At 40.2% G+C, this 25,083-nt stretch overlaps 1 protein-coding gene across 3 annotated transcripts in view; it reads right to left on the bottom strand.

Moving 5' to 3' along the window:
- The window catches only part of NAV2 (neuron navigator 2), a 435,335-nt gene that overhangs the window by 80,750 nt on the left and 329,502 nt on the right, over window positions 1-25,083 (bottom strand). For all 3 annotated transcript variants that reach the window (XM_072865147.1, XM_072865145.1, XM_072865146.1), the window contains exons 10-11: window positions 24,334-24,723; window positions 10,235-10,357 (exon numbers count right to left, since the gene is read on the bottom strand). In XM_072865147.1, coding sequence (XP_072721248.1) covers window positions 10,235-10,357; window positions 24,334-24,723 — 513 coding nt within the window. The remainder of the gene's footprint in view (window positions 1-10,234; window positions 10,358-24,333; window positions 24,724-25,083) is intronic.

The following is a 25,083-nucleotide window of genomic DNA, read 5'->3' as shown; positions in this document are numbered from 1 at the left end:
AAATAAAAATGAAATCTTTGCATAAAAATGCAAATGGAACAGAAAACTATGCACGCATATATCAGATAGTATCAAATAACATCAATAGTTTCAAAGAAATGTTTAAGGCATTAAGTCATGTTACAAAGCGTATTTCTAGCTGCAAGTTTCATAACAAGAATAAATCAATCTTGACTATGAACATGAAAGAGGGAATAAAACCTTTTTGAACACTCAAGGTGGTTTGCTCATTTCCCCCAAACCAAAACGAATGAATTAGTTGATATATATGAAAATTAACTTAAACTAACAACATAATCAGAAAAGATAAACTTTAAAGTTAAAATTAGATTAAAAAGATAAAAATATTACTTGGGGCTGATGAGAGCACATGGTAACTCCACAGTAACTGCTGAGCTGAGCCTTTGTCAGTTAAGAAACACCACCACAAAAAAATCATATAGTTAAAAAGAGCTGCTCTCAGCCCTTGGACTTTGCTCAGGCACTAATCAGACATCCAGCGTTTAGTGCTGATCCTCTGGCTACTTATTGACCACATATACCTGGACACACATAAACATAGCCTCTAGCAACGTGGTAGTTACTCAGGCTCCCTGTGCTAACTCTTGCACACAGGTTTCGCACTGTTCCAATGCCACTCACGTCAAATTAATTAGTCTCAAATTGCAGCAATCAGTGTTAATAAAGTGTTTTATTTTTAGTGAGAATATAAAAAACAATTATTAATAAAAACAAATTACACACATTCTCATAATACTGCTGTAACAGCACAATGTAGCTCCAAGTGTTTCCACTGTAGAGTATGCAATTATTTGTCCTCGCCAAATGTATATTTAACTGTATACACTTAAGCAACATAAGACTCTCACGTGAAAGCCTTACTGCCTGTTTATATAATAGCAGAGCATTTTTAAGCCCCATGCAGCTGCGTTAACACTGGGCCGTTTAAGCCTCAGGATGCTGGGGCTCATCTCAGAAAGATCAGGAGCAAAGTGACTACTTGTTCTGTGGAGTCTCAACTTCACTGTGAATCCTATTAGCTGTCATAAAAAGGTCACAAAGTCACCTTATCATACTGCTGGAAAATCCCTATACCATGAGGAAGCTGAGGAATGGAGAAGAGCAGAATAGGACTTACAGATAAGAAGGGTACTGACCCCCAATATGGAGTAGCTTGCTGGCCACCAAGGAAGTTACCATGACATCAGGGAACGGCCTGATATAAATGCACTAGCTCCAAGAATCCCGGGGCAGCAAAAATATAATTATGCACTTCTGTCCCTGCCACTCCCTCAGCACTCCTACTGCAAAACACAGCACAGCTGCTCTCCAGAGCTGGAAAGCCCTTCCAGTGGGGACAGACGTGCATTCTACACAGTCCATACGCCCCGACTTCTGCACTGCTGTCTGCCCTCCGGCTTTCAGGAGTCACTCTGTACCTGTGGGGCGGCAAACGCTGTACAGACATACATGGGAAAGGAGACATTCCCTTCTTTATGAAGACCCAGATATCGTCGGTAGGTAAGGTGTGTGAGAGGAGGGAAGCGAGTGCACCTCTTTCTGAAGTGCCACGGAAATAGGGAGTGAGCCTTCATTTTAGCTGGACGTATCTTCTGCCTCGGTGAATACTAGGTCGGGGACGCTTTCGTTTCTTTTGACATCAGTCAGCCCAAAAGTATCCCCCTTACTTCATTACCTTCTTAACACAGGAGTTGCCATTCAGGACAGCTGAAGGAGATGACTGCTTATGAAATACATAGCATTTTAAATATGAGCTCAGAGCTGTGGATACCTTACAGCTTCTCCTGCTATGCTGCAGATGTGGATGCATATTGGATATACAGGGCTATGAGTACCATCCAGCTTTAAACATATTAGTTAGCTGTCCAAATTAGGAGTGTCATTTCCCTGTATAGGAAATGGATCCTTCAAAGCATCTGGATATCCTGAATTCCTTGGAGGCTTCTCACTGATGATAAGGAGGGTGTCCCCTCACCCCATCTGCAGTACCATGTTTGAAAGCTCTTCACTGGAGGGGACAAGACTGGGAATAAATACTGAATATTCAATAAACATAATAAATAAAGTAAAGGAAAAGAAACAAAAAACCCCAGCAAAGCTCATAAGAGCATGCAGGAAGACATGTGCATCTCACATTTGGGATCAGAATTTTGATACCATTTTCCAAACCATACAATTACAGGAAACATTCAGCCTTGAAACCAAAAGCTTAGATCCTGGCTATTAACATTAATATTTCTATTACCATGTAAGCTAATGCTAACAGAATATTATACTCACAAGAGAACACATAGCTGTAGAACAGAAGCAAAGAAAACTAATGAAAAATTGTAATGAAATGTACAATCATGGACAACTCCAAAGCACCAACAAAGTACCTAAGAAGGGCAAACAAAGACCAAAGGGAGAATCTTTAGGTTTTCTGGTAATAAAACATTTAGAAAAGCACACAATATTTGAAAAAAACATCTGTCTTGAAATTTGCTTTACAGCCACAATGAGCTTCCACGCTCGTCAAACAGCCCCAAACTGGGATTCTTCTTTTGGAGTCTGACAGCTGTCTGCTATTAGTTTTATCTATTCAATCTCCAAATCCCAAACTCCGAGGTTACTGGTATAGGTCAGTTGTGAGACTATGTTGACTCTCTTGCCATTCGACATGGAAAACCAAATAACAAAGTCTGCACTATGTCAGCAAGCATTTCACATTCTTCGGTTTGTCATGCAAAGCACAAAGACCCTGATACAGTTCAAAATGGTCTTTGTATCTACAATCTTGTTTACCCTTGGAATACAAGCTTAATTTCCCACATGCCTAAAGTGTTTTAAAAGCCCCTCCATACAACAGAAAAGACAGCGCTAATCTCTGGCAATGGAACCAGAAATATTGAGGGTTTCAGAAGAGCCTCCAAATCAGCAGTTAGATCAACTTCATACTTATACACATAACGTGGGTGTGCACGAAAGGAAACGTCACTTCAGGAAAATCTAGTTTAGTGGTGTAGGATCATGATTTTGCCATCCCTAGATGCAAATTATTCAGCTGCTTAAATCAGGCAGTTTTTCTGATTTCTACAGAATCAGTATCCCCAATTCTGAAAAAGGTAAGGTCCCTTCACCTGTACACATGCAGCAGTGCAACCTTCTAGGAGAAGTGACAAACTGTCCACAGTGGAATATATGGGCAAAAAGAAAGTCCTGACTTAGCCGTGATGAGTTCCTCCCTTGAGGGCACCTGCCACTTTCCATTAGCTTTGTAGTGAACTTCAGCTCCTGGCTTAAGCATTTTAATTAGATGCTAGAGCAGAGGTGGAAATACCCTCTCAAACATAAAGGAATGCAGAATCAGAATCACAAGAACAAAAGCAAGGGGCATGACATGAGGAAAAAAAAGTTTCAACAAGAAATGCAGTTCCTAAAGCCTAGATCCAGCCTATCTCTTCAGTGTTTACATGTAAGCAAAGAAGCAATTCTGAAGAAGGGGTTTAAAACTACAGTGACGGTCAAGCACGTAATGATTGCCTAATCTACTAATTTTGGAGGGAACAGCTTGCAATTGCGGGGTGGTTTTTTTGGTTGGTTGGTTTGGTTTTAGTGCCAAGTGGTAGAACTGTACCTCCTCATTGGAAGAAAGTTCTTGAAAAAGAGAAGAACTGCTCTCAATTGCCTCGTCAGCCTGTGGAGCTACTAAAACAGGTATTAGTTAAAAGAAGAATAGGATAATTCTTGGCTTCTTGGATGCACATAGGTCCTAACTACAGTAAAATCTGCTTTTTTTTTTTGTGGCCATGCATACACGGAAAAGGGACTCTCCCATAGGAAAACAAATTGCGTTTTTACAGAAAGTCAGTTAACAGGCACAAAACTGCTTCAAGTACCAACCCCCCCCCCCACGTCAATCATACATCTGCTATTGCTACATGACGTGATAATCTAGAGCCTGGATAGAAATTTTTAAACAAATACAACCTCTGCTGAAAAACGGTCAACTTCAGTCATCCCCTCCTCAAAACTCTTTCTAGCCTTCAAACAGCTCCCAACCTCACCAAGCTAACTGCTGGAAGCAAACTCTTTGCTGACCGTTGTGCAATGAGTAAAATTAGACCAAGCCTGAGAAACAAATAATACTTTCCAACATATCCCCATTCCATCATGCCTCTCTAAACAGAATTGACACTATCACCAAATCCTACAGAAGTGCTTCCCAGAATGTAGTATACTTCATCCAGCGTACCATATGTATCCCCAAAAGTATGTGTGTGGAAAAAAGAAAAAAAAAAGTATTACTGTGCTCACTGAAGAATTCACATGCAAGCCACAAAACTGAGAAGAACCTGGTTACCCAAGGGGGGCAATTCTCACACAGCCACTTCATCTCTGACCTCTTCCTTCTCATCTTCAAGGGAGTTCCATAAAGCATCTTCAAAGATTAAACCAGAGTATTAAAGTAACTCTGGTGGATATTAAAAACCATAGATTCAATAGAGAAACAGCCTTTACAGCCTGTAATAATTTGCTCCCTCTCCCCAGTTAATCCCTCTGTGTTACACAGGTGATAAAATCATCCATCTCTCTCTTTTCTACAGCACACAAACATCGTGCCATGCCTTTCCTTGCTAAATCTTCCTCTGCTTCTTAGGCATTGTCTGTCTTTAAGAGTTAGTCTAAACTACTAATACATCCAGGTCAATTTAGAGCCGTTGTTCTTCAACTTGTATTTAGTAACGAAAATTCTTGCTTCTGTTTTAGACCTGAAGAAAAGCTTACATGCCCAGAAGTTTGTAATTTTTAGCCCACTGAAACGGATCTGCCAGAAGACATTGCTTCCCTTGACTAACCTTGCCTTGTTTGAAAGTAGAATGTCTTTTTTTTCCTTTTGATACTGCTAATTTCAGCCCTCGGGTATAGCTACCATACCTTTGCTTTCAACTACTATTTGTTGCTTAACTTTGCAATTACTTTATGTAACTTAAAACCACTTTGGATTACAGCTTGTAAAAAGATTCCTTGGAAAATAAAAGTATAAGGTATTGTGATTCTAATCAGCAGATCCCAAGGCCATAAACTTCAAAGAATCTTTGCAATGTGAATTTCCCTGTTTCTGCGAGTCAGTTTTCAAGATAAACGTGGGATCTTTCAAAGACAGAGAGATAGGTATCTATAGGTACCAAGGTACAACTTGCATACTTAGAAGCAGTAGTATTTTTTCTAACTTAGCGATAAAATCCAAACAGATGGTCAAGCAGAGCAGAAGATTTCTTAGGCATGAATAATGTCACCAGTCCTGTCACTTTGCTGTTAAGCAACTATACATGGGCATATATTTACAAATTGCAGTGACTCCCAGCACAGGCACAGCGAGCAACGAGTGCTCGGGTGTTGGCACTTACTTTTTGATCTATATTATCTTAAAACAATTTAGAGACTTTTAAATTATTTTCTAGAAAGCTATGCTTATTTAGTATATAGGATCTGCTTTAGTATATGTTTATTGAGGATCTGCTTTAGTATATGTTTATTTAGGATATAGGGGTGTTCCACTGTCCTAGCAAAGAAAAAAATGGGAAAAGTAGGATTTACAAATTATTTTAATAGTAACAACTGAATGCAAGTACAATTGCCAGAGCTTTCTGGAAGTGAAGGAACTGTGAACTGATGGCATGAAATCTTCCTGGCAGAGTGGTAACAGCTTGGCAGCAACTTTCTTAGCTGAGATCTCCTGAGGTCCATAGGTGATTTCAATGGATATAGTTACTCCGTCTCCTGACAGAAAGGACATCCTCCCCTCCACAAACCCATTCACATAAAATACCAGATGAATCTCCCTGCAAGTTCATTTACTGTGAAACTCCACAAACACTTATGTCAACGCTCCTGAGGGAGCACTGCAGGAGCAGGAGGTGCTGTGGGGGAAGGAGATGATGGGAATTCCACTGCCATTACAACGCAGGAGTATCTATTTCCATGTATTTTTACAACAGTTGGGTCCATCCGAAGTTTAAGATATCACCTAGTCATGTCTTAACACTTTAAGACAAAGACTGTCCAGTCTATGTGTCTATATGTGTCTATTCCGGGCACATTTTCTCCATTTTTCCCCTTTTCTTATGGATCATGCTACCACTGCTAGAGTAGCAAAACTACAGTAATGATGAGATGGGTAGTAATGGGGTAGTATTGCTAATGGATATTCTCTGTGAATGGAGGACTTAACTCCTCATCTGCAAAGCCAGGAATTGCAGACATCTTCATTTAATTTTAGCTGCATTGTCTCAGTTAAGAAGAAAAACTGAAAATACACGCTCAGGACTTAAAGCTGTCTTATCCTACTATAAAACTACCCAAAGAATACCTTAACAAAAAATTCCCCCCTTTTTTTTTTCCCTTATATTGTAACATTTTTCCATTGCCTACAATAAAGTAGCACCTAAAAAGACGAAAATTTGATGCAGCTCCTTATGCGATACCCTTCAGCACCATATCTGTAATTCTGCTTTCAGTGGAATTTGCCTCCTTCCAAAAACAGGGACATCTCCTTCTCTCCCCACTTTTCAGAACAGGCCAATATTGCCCCCAATTTGATGACTTGCTTCAACCTGCTTTTCAGTTCTTGTGAAGTGTGATCCAAGTTCCCATGGTTATGAAGGCAGTCCAGCAATCTCCCTCCAGCACTGAACACTAACCCATCTTTTTAGTAATCTCATCACTGTAACAGGATCAAAGAAATTAAATTGCAGTTAGTGAATTTAAACATACTCCAGTCAAAGGGTTTTATTCCACGAATGAATGTGAAGCGTTGTCTACTACCTGAGCCACGAGACATATAAATAACCTTAACCTGTTTTTATAAAATGCAAAATACTACTCTTCAGCTATTTTTGAAAGCTGTAATTTTTAACATTTGTAGAAAGTACTATAAATCGTAGCATCTGAAAAAATCTGCAGTCAATGACATTCTTATTAATAGTGATATATCTGTGCTCTGCACGGAATGTCCTCCGGCTTTCTGCTCGGTTTCTGCTTCACTTCCAATTCTTCTTTCCTCTCCATCTCCTCTCCTGGTTCTACAGTCTCCTCGGGGATTATCCAAAAATCTTGCCAAAAGCAGGAAATGCTACTGACTGCCAGGAGCCGGCTTCAGTCATAAGTCCTTCTGAGAGCTGAACTGAATATGGTCTTGTTTTTAACTAAGAGCGTGACAAGACTGTCATTGTAGTCGTCATAGATCTGAACCATGATACAGAAACACTCTTGAATAGCATGCTCAACACCTGCGCCGTGTTTTACCTACAGTCCACCAATGCCGTAGCTGTTGGAAGGACCAAGACAATGTAATCTGCTATCTGATGAGACAGGTCCTTACAGTCAGAAGCTGGGAAGACCTTTCTATGCCTTACACTCTTATGCAAAGACACGTAATTCACACAACCTCAAATTAAATTGTAAAAGTGAAACAATTCAAGTTAATCATGCTCAGAAGTACTTATTTAAGCACTTCATCACTGAGGATTTTAAAAAAAGTCATATAGACATTTCCCTAATAACAGCATTAAAGTCACTCTTGACAAGCTCACATTCATAAATATAGTCTTCTGTCCTATTCACAAGGATATGATAAATCAGCACAGGTCTGAATTATCTTCTCTAAATAATAGGTTATACAAATAAGCAGTTACAGAAAGATTTACTCAAATCTAAGTTTCAAATTTCTTCCCTCTTATCTATATGTATTCATAAATGCAAGTTACATATATGAAAGTAAGGGCAGAATTTAGTCTCAGATCAAGCAGCTGCGCCTGACAAAGTGAAATCAACTTAAATAACCAGATGGTTCACACCAAGTCCATATACATAGAAGAGACAAAACCATAGGTGGTTAATTTGCAACCTTTTTAAAAAAAAAAAAAAAAATCACAAACTAAATAAAAAGGCATTTTTTCATTAAAAATGCCTTTGTTCTATGCAAACACAAATTGTCTTGAAGTGAATAAATAAGCTCAGCTGTGTTGTGCAATCATTCCATTAACCTTGCAATCAAGCATTAAATTAAATTGCCTTGTTTGGATTTCCCTGCTGCAGGGGAAAATGTACCTTCTATGGTCTGTGCTTTACGTTACCAGAGCCAACGAGTAAGAGCTTCACAACTAAACTTCTACAATTAATAACACAAGAAACTAAACAAGTAAGCATGTTGCAAAAATTCCTCTGATAACTTTCTAATGATTAACCGTATACTCAAAGGTTCATAGCCTTTCACACTCGTTCTCCCATGCATTCAATTAACATCTGCTTTGGACAAGTTAAATGTAATCTTCCTATGTTTTCTAGGTGTACCAATAAAGCAACTCAGCACTCCTGCTTGCCGCCTCCATTCACAGAATGAAGAAAGCAATTCATTACTGTACCGTTTTATTCAACTCCTTTTCCTTATGCCAATTTTCACCGTGGAAAACTGCTGCTCAAACCAAGATTAATTTTTTGTTTAAACTGCCCATCATGGTCACCCAGCAACCAAAGAGGAGCTGTTTTTAAATCACTGCCCTATTGTCAAAAAACCCTGATCTCCTGCATAAGGTGAGTAGGCTTACATTTAAATAGAAAAGACTAAAACAAAAAAACACATAATAATGTCACCAACTCTGGGACCAAGGGTAATTTTTCTGTGATCCCGTGCTGCAGCTAAATTGCCAGCCATACAGGGTCTTTATTGTGTGTAAAGTCCGTCCCCTCCATGTGAACTGAAAGAATGATTTTCAAAGCTCAAACAATTGACATAAACTAGGGATTGCATTTCAGTGTGTCACAAATCCCATTCGAAGTGGAATATATTTAAACACACAAATAATCCTCTCTTGTCGAACGTACGTAATTGGTCCTGATGTGCGGTGTCTTCCAGTAAGGAGCTTAGCAAATAAAATGTGAGAATAATTTACATGCCAAGAAAAAGTGTTGCAAGCACAGAAAATATTGGACGGGGGAAGGAATCAATGACGAGGAATGTATCACTAGCTCTCCAGAAGGCTGACCGTTACTTAAACAAAATATAATTTATATTAGACCAACGCTGAGTTGTAAACAGATAGCTTCTGTTGATGTGGCAATGTTGAGAAGCCATAGCAACAGACGAAGATGATACTTGATTAGTCTTCAGTTGCATCACCAGGTGGCAATGCCTTCACCCACAGTCAACCAGGAGCGAGTGCTGTCGGCCGAGTACGGGTTTCAAGTTGCAAATTTCAGAAGGAGATAGGAGCTCCTGAAAAATCCAGGTATATTTTACAACTGGCAAGCATATGTTGACTCAGTGATTGAAACTGAGCTGAGATTCTCTGAGAACTTTTAGTTCTTTTGTTTAGATTTACCATCCTGCTCTTTACTAATAAGAAGAGAACACCAAAGCAAATTTAGTGTGGCTTGCTTTGAAAACAAGGCTAGATTCTGCGTCACTTGTATTTCCTTAGTAATCCATGCATCACTATCAAGAAAGTATCAGCCATATCAAACTCAGTCAACTGCATTATGTCCCAGGAAAGACTTATCGATAACAAAACAAAAAGAGAAGAAACTTTTAGTTCAGAAATTGGTTCAAACTGTAACTCAAAATCCATGTTTTATACTTAGGGGCCCCTCCCAGAAGAAAAAGGATATGGGTTCACTTATTACATCAACAGTAACACTCATCAGGCTTTGGGTTTGGAAGGGAAAGAAGCAGCTGACGCCATTAAAAGCAAAAGTATTTAACCCATTTATCTCAACTCTAACAGAATATAGGTCTCATTCCTGTCCATCTCCCTGGCTTCCCTTATGATTGCACTCCCATAAATTATGGATTTTTAGTCCCCCAGTTCTTGATCTTTGGCCTTGACCATTTACACTGAACCACTGGACTTGGAAGAATCAGTGGAAGGGAGAAGAGAATTAGGTCTTTTTTATTTCAAGCACAACTAAAAAAAGAAGTTTTACATTTTCTTGTGTTGCATCCTACGCACAAAAGCCCAGATGAGATTTCAGCAAAGCAATCAGAAGACAAAGTCAGCGTTTATCCTGGGCACCTCTGTGAAGATATAACCTAAAATACTCTGAAGAAGCTTATATCCACGTAGTCAGTATCTGAATTCCCAAAGCTATTTAATCTTAGAGATCCCACATGCATTAGATACAGCGTGAATCAGATGCGCCATTATACGCGAGCATTTGCTGGATGAGACCTTACCTGTCGGCATCTCCGAGTCCCAGCGAAGTATTACGCTGCATCGTCTCCCGCACTGCAGCCATGCCATCAGGCAGCCGGTTTAGCCTTCGAGTATAGAGGCCCAGACCACCATCGGTCATATACCTTTAAAGCAGCAAAACAAAATGTCACGTTTAGTAAAACAATGGAACCTCTAGATATTACTATAGCTCGTATCTTCTGCATGTTTTTAACTGCATATTGCAATTTCCCCACTTTTGAGTTAAGAATATTACTCGGAATATGAAGCAAGGAAAACTTTATTTTTTTGCCTCTCGTTGTTCTCCATTACATCTTGCACTCTCTCCTCGATAAGAATTGGATTTCAACATAACTGTATGAAGGAAGAATACTTAACTTTCATTAAGGATGCCTAAATGGAAGTCATTTAATATTTGTGAATGCTGGCATTAATTATCCCTTCCTGTCCAAAAAACCATGGTTTATACCATCCTGAACTCTCCTGTGTGGGCTAAAACAGCACGATGGAAATCTCAATGCTTTTACAAGTTAACTGCAAAAATCACATTGAATTCATCCTGGATTTTGTCAGTGGTCCATGAACAATGAATATCCCAAGGTTTATTGTGAGAAATCAAAGTTGCAGAATGAATGAAAAGGTTTTTTCAACCTTGTTTTGGCTCCTACATTGTACTCTGTCTGCAACTGTGACCTAGAGACATCTGCATTTAAAAAGTGTTACTATTCTTAGGTATTAAGAAGTGGCAGGTGTACATATGATACTTCACAAACTGCTAAGATAGCGCATTTCTTACTTTCTAGTTTAGACAAATGAAAAATAAATGTTAAAGTGAACAGTGATGACACTTGGTGGACAAGAATAGATAGATGTTGTTGATCACCAGGAACAATTCCTCACAATAATGCAGGTTGTGTTATCCAGCATTTTTGCTGAAGTCTACTGATGCAGACAGCAACAGCCATCACGTAATGTAACTTCAGGATGTTGTGGTAACAAAAAAAGGGAAGTTTTAAAAACTGTACCACCACCTACCACTTTGGTTCAGTTTATGAATAAAATATTTTAATATATTAAATACTGAAATTAAGAAGTTACTCCAGTCTTCTCTTTAGTAGCTTCTCAATGAGCTGCCCTACATCAATATCTCAATAGTGTTTTAAAATATTTTGTGGCCTTTTACAACAGCAGGAGGTAAACAAGTTCAAAGTGTCAAAATAAAACAGGGCGATTTTTCTCTTGGTTTAGCTTAATTTCTAAAAGTATTTCTGACTATGGATGTATGCGAGGGAAGTTCCATTCGCCTCTCAAGACACTGGCACAGAGTGAGCCCTGTGCTACCACAATCAGTCCGTCAGCCCAGGAGCAGCACTGACAGTTGCGTAAACACACCGTAAAGGTTTTCACACACTTGAGACTGAAATAACTCTAACAACTCTAGCAATACGGCCGCTGTCTCTGGCATACCACTGGACATGGAACATACCTCACCGAGTTAGGAGTTTGACGGGATCGTATCCGCTTAATCCTTTAGCCACTCTTAGCGAAACGATGGCAGCCCACAGAATAATATCCAGATACACAGGACACCTTCCTCTTGCTTAACAAGGCATAGAGCTTTTTCCCTAGCAGCGAGACACCCCCATCTGCAGCAAGAAAGGACAGATGCTCCTGGCTGCAGCCAGCAATGCCTCTGCTGGCGAGATGGTGCTGCAACAGGTTCACTTAACCAAGTCAAATTCGATTACTACATTTATAAAAATGGGATGGTAAAGAGTCAATAAGCCTTGCACAACCTGCTGGTTGGCATTTCAGTTGGATGTATAAATCTGTGTGGGGCCTTCCCAGAACAACCGAGGAGTCTCTCTGGGGAATCTAACAAAGAGGTTGCTAAGCCCGTCAAGTCAGACACAAGAGTATTCTCCGTTCAGCACATCTGCGGGGACACAATTCTCCGAACTCATAAACAAAGACATTAAAAAGCAAGAGGAGCAGTTGCACTGTAACTCGTGTGGAATTCGCCTTAGGTCTTGCATTCTAACTTGTGTTTGACATAGTTTACAAATATTTTATTGCAGAGGAATATTTTTTTTCCTTAAGCTACTAAAAGAAAAGAAAGGGAAAGAACAGAGAAGTGGAGCTTAAGATCATATTGTTACGCTAACAGCATTTTGCAAAAACATCTAATGTACATATGCTAATTGGTTTATTGCAGATACCTGCCTGCACATGAAACACGTTTCTGTATGAATACCCGTTGTACACGTCCTGGAAAATGCAGCTTTTGGCTTTGCTGTCAGATTTCTGGCATATGACTAGTCCTTTGATAAAAAAGATCAACTACAGCTGAAATAGACTGTTCTCCGTATTCATTACCCAGAACACGTGAAATGAAACATATTCCTCTTAAGAGTTAGCCACACTGAAATCAATGGAAAGCCTTTTCACTAGCATCAACAGATTTCATCCTCTACGTAGAAGCTCAGCAATCTGACAGATTAGAATAATTCTGTAATTGCATCAAACTGAAAACTAACAGTCCAATTTTCAGTGGTTTTAAGCACTCATAAATCTTACGTAAGTCAATGGAAGCTGGATGCCTTTAGCAGCTTTGACAACTAGATCGTGAGTTTTTCTAACCAAGACCCTGTCAAAAAGCGCAGATGTAGACAACAACTTCTACCAACTATACCAATAGGACAAGTTTCTTACATGCCAGAACAACACAAGATAGATTTTTGTATTTTGAAACAGGTTTGTGTAATCACAGATTGAAAGCTTTATATCTTATTTTTATTACACGCAATGTCCTCTACCCGGGAATGTTTAATTCCAAAAAGATGCCAAAACTAACGATGCCTAAAGTTCTGCATGCAACAGTGAGGTAAAAGAAGAAGGGAAGGTACCAGCTTCTAAATTCTGTGGAGAAAAATGCATTTACAATAAATACACTTTAAAATAAATAAAAAAATAAAGTCGCTACTATCCATTGGTTAGTGTGGAGGAGATTAAATGTTACTGGTGCCACAAACCTCCAGCCGTCGCTTTCTTTTCCTTCCTCTCCATCCCTTCAAACTTAACACTGTCTTGGCTCTCAGAAACTGCCTTGCCTTTATGAATATAACACTCTTATTGCAGCAGATCTTTGCTTTATGAGAAAGGAGAACATAATGAAGGTATATTTTTCTAAAGACAATCTTATGAGGTTTTACTCAGGGAGAAATAAAACCAGGAAATATTCTCCTGCATGCATATAATTCTAACAGTACTCAACGCCATCTGAATTTATTGCCCTGTCATACCCCTACAGAATATGGAATGCCAGTATACTAGCCTCTCGCTCTACAACGATCCTTTGCAGTCCAAACAGTTGTATTAGGCCAGTTATCGATTAGGGGTAATTTCTTTGACTTTTCTTATTAAAAAACAGGACAAATTTGTACTAGATGCCTTGCTAGATTAATGAATCGTAAGAACTCTGCAAGCACGTTCAGTGCAAAAACAAGCGCTTCGAAGTATTTTTCTACCTGCCCCAAAATAAGAAAAAGTTTAAATACGCTATCTGAGGAAAAGCGTAGTATCCAGACTCTGTGACTTTTATACAAATGGGTAAATTTCAAAAGATTTAGGGATGGTACCAACAGCCAATGGGGAATGACTGCCTCTAATGAAGTCAAATATAGTAATACTTAATGAACAGACAGTGAGACAGCGATGACGTTGGTTAACAGAATTTTCTAATCTTTTCACGAATTAATGCTTACTACTCATCTCCATAGTTTCACTCTTCATCAGCAAGGAAACAAAATTAACCAAACTTCTTTGAATGAAAAGACTCAGGCTAAACAAGAGCAGCATTACTAACACACAACTGGAACTTACAGCCCACTTTCTAGGTGACACTTTTTTTTCTATAAGAAAATGGCTCCCTGCCCTGTATTACAGGCATAAAGTAATTTGCTTTGGAGTTCCCTGGACAACCTGGACCTTTAAACTCCTCTTTTTTTTAGCCAAATACACCCTTTCTGTGCCTCTGAAATGTTGAATGCTGTAATAAGTCCTTCCAAGTGCAATATTTTTAGGGTATTTCTGATGCTGAAGTGATTTATTTCCCTTTCCTGAAAGGCACACAGAGGAAACAGGAATGGCTTATGCCAGGGATCAGTAAAATCCAGCGGTCTGAGTCACTTGACTTCTCTCCGCACTCCCTGCTTACCCATGTACACAGCCAACAGCACACCTCCTTTTATGGTCTGACAACTCTACCACTTCATATATATTCATTTCACTCCTTAATGTATGAATACGAATTTTCCAATTTTGAAAATAGATAGCCAAGGGACAGGCATTCTTTACTTAAGTACTAGGAAGAGAAGGAGCAGCAGGTAAGTCAGCAGCGCACAACAGACCGGGCAAGCCTACCCTGATCTGCTCAGCATCGCATGGCTCCGTCATCCCAAACCCACAAGCAGGAGAGCAGCAATGTGCCCCAAAACTGGAGCTGCCTCTAGCAGCCCTGGTGCTCCTGCCTTCTTCTTGGTGCTTCTGATTCAAGGTTAGTTTGGAAATAGCTGCCCAGGTGCTTCCTGGCAGAAGACTTGCCCAGCAACCCAAGTGCTTGAAACTTGAAAAAACAAAAAGCTTGCAGGAATTACAGCTTTTGGATTATTCCGTGTGTCAACGTCCGCTTTGACACTCAGAAGTGTTCTCTTTTAGCCGCAGCAATAACGCTATTATCCTTAATGTTTTCCTTCAAATGTTTATTTTCCCTAGGCTTCATCTGCCTTGACGTTACAGTCAGTTAAACGAGATCAAGAGACTTAACAAGCTTTGAGTATCAAAGAAGGAGTCTAACTTTGCCAGTCACTAAAAACCACCAAGAGCAGAAAATTCTCCCCTGCTGTTTCTGAAATATGATACATGTGATCAAAGTGATCCTGTTATTGCAACCAGGAATTTGTCCTAATTCTGACTTAAAAAGAAATGTTAGCCTAACAGCAGGATGATGACAACCCCAAACTTCTCAGGTTAGTATGAATTTGGTCTGCATTTTCCGTCATGACACTGGAATTGGACCATATGATCTTTCCCCATGATTCCCCCCAAGTCCTTCCATCCATTATTCTTGCCTGACCACCCTCCGTTATAATGCCCACCACATCATCAGCACAGTACTTCACCTCTTTAACCAAAGGGTTGAACATATACCCTCGTCTATAAGCCTATGTCTGGTTTAAATTCCATTCTTTGATCCACGTGAATTTCAACTAAAGGTATTCAGGAACAGGATTAGGTCCTGAGCTTTCAGGTTGGGACTGCTAATGCAATGCCCAAATCCTAACATTAGACCAAATGTTACCTTTCAGGTTCATAGAAGCACAAACCTATTGCTCATTTCATGTAAAATTTAGTTTTATATTTAAGGCAGTCTATAATTTAGAAATCAATAGACTTTTACTAATAATCAGTAACTATTTGCAATTAACAAACTAATGAATGAACTGTGAATTGTTTTGAAGATGCTCAAACCCAAACATGGAGTAAACCCAGAAAAAACAGTAAATGACTTGCAGTCTCAAAAATCCTCATCACTGCTGGAAAGGAGGAGATAACTGTTCCACTAATGGGTAAGACAGGAAAAATGAGATTATGCAAAACTTAGTAAGTATGTTTTAGTGTCATAGTTTACTTGGAGAAACCTCTCACCTGTAAATCACTAACAACATGAACGGTAGCTGCTTATTCACTGTCCAAACCAGTCTAGAAGCAAAACAAGTTCACCCCCGTCAGCTACTTAATCCTCAGACCTTTTTCTGGGGAAAAAAAGAAAAAAAAAAAAAAAAAAAGAGAGAAAAAAAAAAGAAGAAATCTACAGAAAGAAGTGGCTTCTGTGAAATCAATACCTTTCTCTTTGGAGATGTTTTAAAACTGCCTGCCACATAAGTCATTCAGCAGCCATCAGATAACAATTTTTGGTCACTGCTGCCCAGGGCTAACTTTATTTCTACATGTGTTCTCAGCTGGGTCTCCCTTTCAAGAAGTCTGCAGGCTTGTTACTTATAAACCTTATATTTGCTAAGGAAAGGAATTCCAGGGACAGTATAGCCTGTAAGGGACTTGGGTGGCTGCTGCCACTATAGGTCAAATTTCATACGTGCCCGCACATCTGTTCCCTCCAGGGCACCGGCTTCTCATCGCGCTTCTGAAGAAACCAGTATTCTGTGGAATTAGCAGTCTTAGATAAATGTAGTTTAAAAGAAACTGCCAGTATGTAAGAGAAGAGTATTAGACTGAAAGAAAGCATCTCACCTCACTGCATCCATTCCTGTTTCAAAGGAGACTTTTCCAGTATACGATCCTCTTTCCAACAGTCACTCAACCTGTCTGCCAAATGCACCTTAGGCTTAAATTCACCTTCCTCTCAAGGAAGAGGCTTGTTCCACCATCATTTTTAAAACTCTTTTACAAATAGAGTTGGCCCGTCCAAGACGATGACACGGATTAGGCACTGAAAAGCATCCATTTAAGGTACTGGACTTTCAAAAGCTAGAGTTAGTAGAATGAGATTATATTGATATCTTTATGTTAAATATTAATATTATTTTATGTTCTCCTCGCTTTCCTCAATTTCTCCCCCTTTCTTTAGGCTGTTTATGAGAAGAAAGGACAGGTTAAAGCTTTACTTATTCCTCTTCGTCTATCTTGGCCCTTCAGAAATGAATGGAGCACTGTATCTTGAAGGAGAACTCTAGCTACGGCAATGAGACTTCAAATGTCAATAATAACTATTAACAGCCCCCAAAGCAGGCTTCAAAGAAGCCAGGTGATTAACACATGTACAAGAAGATAGCAAGACCTGAGAAAACTCATGGGAAGAGACTAGGACAGATCTCCCCAGATTTCACAAAGGAATTTGGGCAGTGACTCTTCAATGACATTGCTAGGAGACACGAGGGCTTCATTACAGCATTAGGACTTCATTAGGATTAGAAGAATTTTTTCCCTTTGTAACCAAATGACCAGTAAAAGCTTAATTATTTTTAAGATGCAATCTTGCTTAACTATATTTATTGCCGTTTCCCACATTTTTCCCAAATTGTATCTTTAATTCTGAGCAGGTTTAGTTCAATCCGGTGAGACCATCGAGTTAATCCTAAATTGTGTGACTTAGAGGCCTTGGCTCAGAGCTGTGAGCATTGCCTGTATGCAGGAGTTAGGTCATAGCAGATCTTAAGTCTGGGGTCTATGGCAAAGCCTCTCTAGCCCAAATCTATGTCCAGCATACCCAGATTAAAGGTGAGCAGCTCAAAAGGGTAATTAAAAAAAATTGCTTCCTTCTCTGTCAGAGGGGATTAAAATCTGTATTACTCATCTCACAGAAGAATTCATCTGACAACCAGACTAACCTAACACTAATGCCAGACTAAACGCTCTCCAGAGGATGGAAAAAGGCATCACCCATCCACCTTACTGGAGCTGGGCCAGCGAAGCCCAAATGGTTCACCACGCTGGAAGGTTCACCCGTACGAAGGAGAGTAAATCACAGCACAGACATTACGGCATTTAGAAGGAGGAAGGACTAAGCCCTAGGGTTCCAATTCCTAGATGGTTTCTGAAAGTTACCCAGTCATTCGCTAACATAAAATGCATGACCCCACCCTGGGAGAGGAGACCAGAAATGGTAACCTGACAAAATGAGGTAGACAAGACCGGAAAACACCCAAGAGGTCAATCCTTTCAGGTGTGCAAACGCCACGCTAGACCCCAGTGAAACATGGGTGCAAACTCATTACTTAAGAGAGGACAACGATCACACCCACAAGCACAGGCTGCCAGCCTGGAGCAAGCTGAAGACCCACCAGAATCAGGCAGCTGTTCAATGGGGTTTTGCATATGCCAAGTCCGATCTAAATGCCTAAATTCTTTCTCAGAATCTATATCAATGAAAATCACAGAAATAAGCTACAGAATAAGCGATCCATTTTGCATTGTCCTCTTTAATTTTATTAGGGAAAGGAACGATGTGTGGCCAAAGAGAAGTAACGAGGGAGTGCTGCTTCTCCACAGGTTCTCAGCAGGGTCAGCAGCGGAGGAAGAGTTACTCCACAGCGACCTTCTTCTCCCTCATGCCTACTCCTTTCCTGCAGATGATCCACATCGATGAAGTGTGTATGATTGCATCTCCCTCTACTGGCTGGCTCCAGAGTGGGACCGTATTTTGTCCTTCAGAAGTTGTCCTTTTGCTTGAATTACAAAAACCTGTCGGCACGGAAGCAGCAGTTCAAACACTGTTGAGGTGTTTATTACAGAAACAAGCCCAGAGTGGGATAACGGCTATTAAACGGTATTTTGGCAGTAAGGGACAACAGGACAGTATGTCCAAGTAAGCAAAAAATACAATGCACCACAACTTGTGAGTTCGGTTTACTGACAAACACTACCTATGAGCTAACATGGCCCTTTTTTGCAGTATACTGAATAAAAAGCTTGATTCCACCTGATCTCTAAGGTTGTGACTTAACAGGCCCACAATGTCTTCCTATGCCGAATCCTACACTGCAAGCAAAGTTCTACGAGAGCATGTTATCTGAGATAGCACTTGTGATAAATGATCAAACACTTTTATTGATGAAACTGACACCAGAACTATTCCTGAACTGAGTGCAATATTTAAGAATATTTAAAATAATATACAACATTAATAATACTGAAAATGCTTATGTAATACTCTAGTCATGTCTCCTGTAAAAATCTTTAAGTACAGTTCTTGGAATAAGAATATTATTTTGATTTAAACACTGCCATAATTTTTTCTTTTCATTCTCACAGCACCAGAACATCTATGACTTTAAATCCAAAAGCTAGTTCTGAACAAGTTTCAACACAGTTTACCAAGAAGTCAGAAGACAAGGTTTCCTAATACCTTTTCATGAAAGTCAAAATTTTGAGTTTGCTTGCCTGACCCCTTCATTATTTTTGTTAATTATCCATTTACCATATATAGCTACTATTCTGCAATGTTGAAAAGATCAAAATGTAAGAAGCCAGTCCCAGCAAGACAGAAGGAAGTTCAAATAAACACTCTGCTCAAACACAGAAGAAAAATAAAATAAATCTCCTAATGATTCTTAGTCATGTTGAAGTGTTATAGCCATATAAGGAATGCAGTTTTACTCATCCACTGTATTGAGATGAAACCGTATCACTAAAATAATACCATTTGAAGAGCAATGTCCAGAAAAATGACTAACCCACTGTAACGCAAAGGTACAGAAACAATACAGTGGTAATCACCATGGCAAAAAATAGGTTAGAAAAGACTATAGCTAGCATTGAATCAATATACGGCGTGAACAGGTTCTCATTCAGACCATGATTAGTTCAACCACTCTTGATTTCTAGTTAGCCGTGCGTTACCTAGAGCAGCAACCATTCCTGTTACAGACAGCTTAGAAGGAAATGGTTTCTCTTAACTCCTGTTACCAAGAACAAATTCTCATTAACAGCAAACTGCATAGTCCTTCTTTTCTTTCGCTAAAACCTTAGCTCAAGTGAAGGTCTGTTATGCCACATATGAGCCTGACATCTGAAAAAGATGTGTCACTGTCTGACTGATAAATCGAACCAAAATCAAGCAACTGAGCCGCAAGAATCCTGCAAATATCAGTTACACTTCAACGTTCAATGGAATCAGTCCTCAATTTCAGCTCTTCATATCAAACTCTTCTTTGCCTCCTAATAGATACAGCTCCTAAATTTCAGCCTACAACAGAACTCTATGTCAATGATGGTTTTGGTCCATGTTACTCAAGGTAGACAGGCCTCTGCACCGCAAAAATGATTTCTACCTAGGGAACAATGCTTTTGTGGGGGTTTGATTGACCTGAGCAGAAGTAGGGAGTAAAGCCTGATTCCCCAGCCCAGAGTGGCCTGCTCTCCCTTTTAGCATCCTTTCATCCATGTTCCCAATTCACCTGCTTGTAGGAAGATTCCCAGGGAGCATAAAGGCTTGAATAAACAACGAGGAATCATAATCCCATGAGCATCACACACACAAACGCATTAAGAGGTTGTGGAAATAGAGATCTGAAATGGGAATATATCGGCCGCAAAGCATCGAATAAATGGGGAGGTTAACGAAGTGGTAAAAAGCCTCCCTCCCCCCCAACAGCCGCTGCACCCACGGGAGGTCGCTGCAAGGAGAATTTTAACATAGGGCCCCTGAACATCCTACGCAGGCTGAGCCCTTCTGTCCTCATCTAATGGCTGAGGGAGCAGTTCACTGCTAGGCTGGCTAAGTGAGGTATGAGAGAGTCACTAGGTAACGTTTCTTAATGAGATATACTCAAGAGTGGGCTAGGCATGCCCCAAAGCCCAGCCTGGCATGCAGCAGACCCACGGTCCACGCTCGGGGCCGCTCACATCTGCCCTGCCTCGAAGTTCACGCTCTAGGGCGGCTGAGCTGTCAAATCATCAAATCTACATTTTGTTGCAACATAGCTGGAACAGCCATGCTTTTGCAAAAAATTGTTTTGACAAGCTGCGTTTGTAGACCCAAAGCCATTTCCCGAGAAAATTTGTGACCAGCACTAATCGGTATATCCATGCTGTTAATTCTGCATAGAAAGCTGCACGCTAGGGTAATGAAAACAGGGGCAGAGGATTAATTAAATTAAAAGAAAAGAATTTTAAAAGGCTTTTCTGACCAACAGCTCTGTTGCTCCATTCCAAGGACAGATAAAAAGGAAATTAACTCTACATCTCGTTAGAGAGAACTGGGGGGGACAGGGGACGACACACAAAAAGAGGTAGGAATGTGCATGGTAGTAGCTAGAGGGAGAGCGAAGTGGACAAAACCTTCTGAACAAACCCCCAAAAGCCATGAAAGTTAACGTCCCCACCTGCGACAATCTTTGGGGTAGACAGGTGAGAGAATTCTGGGCTTTGAGGTGCCACTTTCTGAGGAGGCTCTGAAGCCTCAAGCTCAGCCAGCCACCGGAGGAGGTGGGGTGGGTGCTTACTCCCCACCTCACACAAATCCTAGTCCTGTTGCTTTGCCGTCCGCTTGATGTTTTAGCTCCCACAATAAGACAACTTCTTACCTTTGATCCGCCCCCTGGAGACTTTCTCGGTTTAAGAGATATTTTCTGCCCATTTGGAAAAGATACTCTTTCTAACCCTATGAAAGGAATCCTGGTGTCTGTCAGAGCTCTGCTTGAGCAGACCTACTAAAGGAGGCCAAACGAGACTTCCCATGACCCAGTACATTTCAGAGAAAGCATCAGGATCACAGGGCTAAAATAGTTTATCTTGGCTATTGGATTTATTTTGGCTGTAACAAATATTTTGGCTTCCTTCCCTATCAGTTTGCCAATGAAAACACAGATCCAAGGTTTTCAGACTGCAGGATTGTAGCAATTCTGAAAAATGACAAAGTGAAACACATACCAGCTAATAAAGAGCTATTCATGCTATAAATGCCCTCTTGTGCTGCTTTCCACATATTCTAACTCAGCTTCTGGAAATATTGGGCCTGTTTGCCCTAACACTGATCTCAGAGATTTGTTCTGCAGCAAGTCACACGGATGCTTTCTTTACAAGCAACCTCTCCGATTTCTAAGCGGTGTATTATTCCTCTCCCACAAAGACATAACGCTATCCTATTTTGTTATTATTGAGAATAAACTGACATTGGGGAAGATAACTTATGAAACAGGCTACCAAAACATCTGTTCATACTGGACATGCTAATTCAGCATTATTAGGTGTCAGTGAGATCCACCAAAGGTAAGACCCTCATTTTTTTATCTCTCTCCGTTGATACTGGGATTATATCCAATGCTGTTATTGCAGTTCAATACTGCAATACTCTCTTCTCAGGGAATCCGCACACATGATTACTCTCCACGGACTATGTAACCCCAATGTTGTGGGGCTGCTTCCAGGAACGCTCCCTCCAAATGCCCACCGGTGCAGCAACAAGAGGACCTCCAAACCGCCCAACCTCCAAACCCTGCCCACAACCTGGAAACAGAGCTGGATCTTTCTGACGATGGATTGACCTACAATATAGATTCTGCCCTTGGAACTTAAGTCAATGACTACAACAGTGCTATATAAATCAATAAACCAGCTCACATTATTTAGCAAAATAGGCTTTTGTAGCTAAAGGCAAGATGTGGAATAGGGGATAACTCTTCTTGTCCTAAGAACTTGAAACTGAGATCTCATTTATCAATCTGTGGTTGGTTACATGAGTAAAAACTGAAAGTTTTCTCCCTCCTTTAAAAACTAGTGGGAAATAAAGGTCAGGTACTCAGTTAAAGATGTGCTAACACTCAAGGCTAGGAGTGAGGTGTTGCAGAGTATAGGACTCTTCTGCTAAATGTTATATTCACCATTTTTGGTATTATTCTTGGTATATAACTCACTGCTTCGGTGACAGAGGTACCAACTGGCAAAAACATTTTATTATATTAGTAGTCCCTTAGACGCAGAATCTAAAGACCACTTGTGTATTTTCAGACTCTGGAGACTTCCATTTTTTACCCTACAGGATGACCAGATAGACACACAAAAGGAAATGATACACAGCGATAAGTGAAGGCACAGATTTCTCTGGAAATATCATTCCTAGACTCTACAGCTTTCTCATTCTTTCCTTTTCCTCAACCTGGAATCTGAACTTTACACACTAAGTAAAGATCTGCAAAGACCAGGGCTGCTCTAGGATATGAGCAGCAGAAGCCTGAACTGACACAATTCTGCCAGGGACACTTCTCAGCTCATACTCTAGGTGTTTTATAGAAACCATGGCGCTACTCAGAGTTTATTTTCCTCACTTCTAGACCAAAATTACAGCCATGAGTTTGAATAAAAGTCACAGTCCAGAGGAAAAGCAATAACTGTTACTACAATAAACATTGCAAAACTCAGGTGTAAGTTGATTTATTTGAGGAAAACACAAGGCGCTTTACTGAGACGATGCATTATTAATGCAGCAACAGCTACTGGTGCTTTATCTGAAATAGAATTTTATACTGATTTTTGCATCAGCTTCTTTACTATAGGCTTCCCTAAAGGAAAACTAAAAATAAAGCGTCTGACTTTTCAAAAAGGTCAGTGTGAAAACATCCAAATATTCACAACGGACAGAATTAATGGAGATTGTGTTCCAGATTAAGTAACTTAACTAGTTAAGTCAGTGACAAAGCCGCAGATGGGTTCCAGCTTTCTATTTCAGTAAAAGACACTAAATCTTCCAAATAAGCCAATGCTACAAGAAATGTCACTTATAAAACAATTACAGAAAAGCAAAGGATGTAAGATGGCCAGACAGGTAAAAGGCTGCCACAAAAATAAATATGCCGTTTACATCTCAAAGATCAGTTTTAACATCAGTCTAATGCTGATGTACTTGAGCTAAGAAAAAATGCCTGTACTTGCTAGAAGGAATTGAAAACAGACATATTGAAGTGAATACTGACTTTGGAGCAAAGAACAAATGCTTTTTCCAGTCAATGCAGAGGTAAAATGTTGATGTAAAACCTCATTCATAATTGTCTATCAGGTCATATTTCTGCACACTAACTTGTTCTTTAGACTTTGTTTTGCGTGTACAACTATTTTACCCTACACAGAGATGGCAACTCATTTCCTTCCAGTGAACTGTCCCCTAAAAGTTCAGACAGCAAAAGGGTTCGGTGAAAGTACAGAAGTGCCTCACTCTCTCCATCTTGTGGGCATAAATGAATGTTGCAGCACATCTTTGACTTGACCACAATGAACCCTGACTCAGGAGAACATTGAATCGTGTGCAAGAGTATCTTCATATATTGGAATATTTTCTTAACAAGCACTTAAAACTTAAATCATGTGCTTAAATCCCACTGACTAAATTAGCTGTGATAATGCTAATTATCAATAATTATCCCTCCAAATGCTTATTAAAACTAGTAGAATATCTTTGTGGTTTTTGTTTTGGTTTGTTTTTTTTTTTTTACTTTCTTTCTCCAAATAATCACAGGAATACAGCGTCATTAAACACAATGCAACAATCACATAAAGTAGAGTATTTAAGAAGAAAAGCAAAGGCACCTACCCACTCGTGATGTCATCAGCTCTGATATTCTTCCCCAGCACATCCCCGTCGCTCATATAGCCGGTAGCATCCATCGTGATGCCTTCCAGATCGATTTCCTCGCTTCCCTTGTCCGAGATGTCGACGTGGCAGACGCTGCTACCGCGGGAGGCTAGTTGCCTCCGCAAAGGTGCCGAATACATGTAACGTCCGGACTCCGTGTTGATGAAGCGGCTGGCGTTCCCTCGCGGAGGATACCCATTTCCCATCGACGGAGCGTCGCCTGCCTGCAGGCGGGGGCTGGACTGCCCCAGTCTCCACGATAAGGGGGTCGGTCGTCCCGTCAAGCTGAGGATGCTGCGGCCACTTATCTCGGTAGTGACGTTGGTGTCAAACGTTGTTTCCAACGTGCTTAAAAAATTAAATGCATTTGATTAAATGTGGCCTGCTGTACATGATTTGATTAAATGTGGCCTGAGATTTCAGGTGATCGCAAGACCCTACACCCCGAACACTCACCAAGCTACAGATTGTAAGTAACAGCATTAAGAGAGTTTACCTGCTACAACGCCTTGAGAGAGTTAGCTCTGTTTCTCCAGCACTGTTCTTAACTAATGATACTCTTGCACCCAGACCACCAAGTGTTCAACATACATGTGAGAAGACTTCAGCAGGAACTTTGTAATGGATTATCCACAGCATCAAAGCATAACTTTTTCATCTTCAACCACATATAACTCTATTATACCATGGTTTTGCCACTCTAGGCAA

The sequence above is a fragment of the Ciconia boyciana genome, chromosome 6 (genome assembly GCF_034638445.1).
Source record: "Ciconia boyciana chromosome 6, ASM3463844v1, whole genome shotgun sequence".
In the NCBI taxonomy this organism is placed as follows: Eukaryota; Metazoa; Chordata; class Aves; order Ciconiiformes; family Ciconiidae; genus Ciconia; species Ciconia boyciana.
This window is presented reverse-complemented; position numbering and strand designations above follow the sequence as displayed.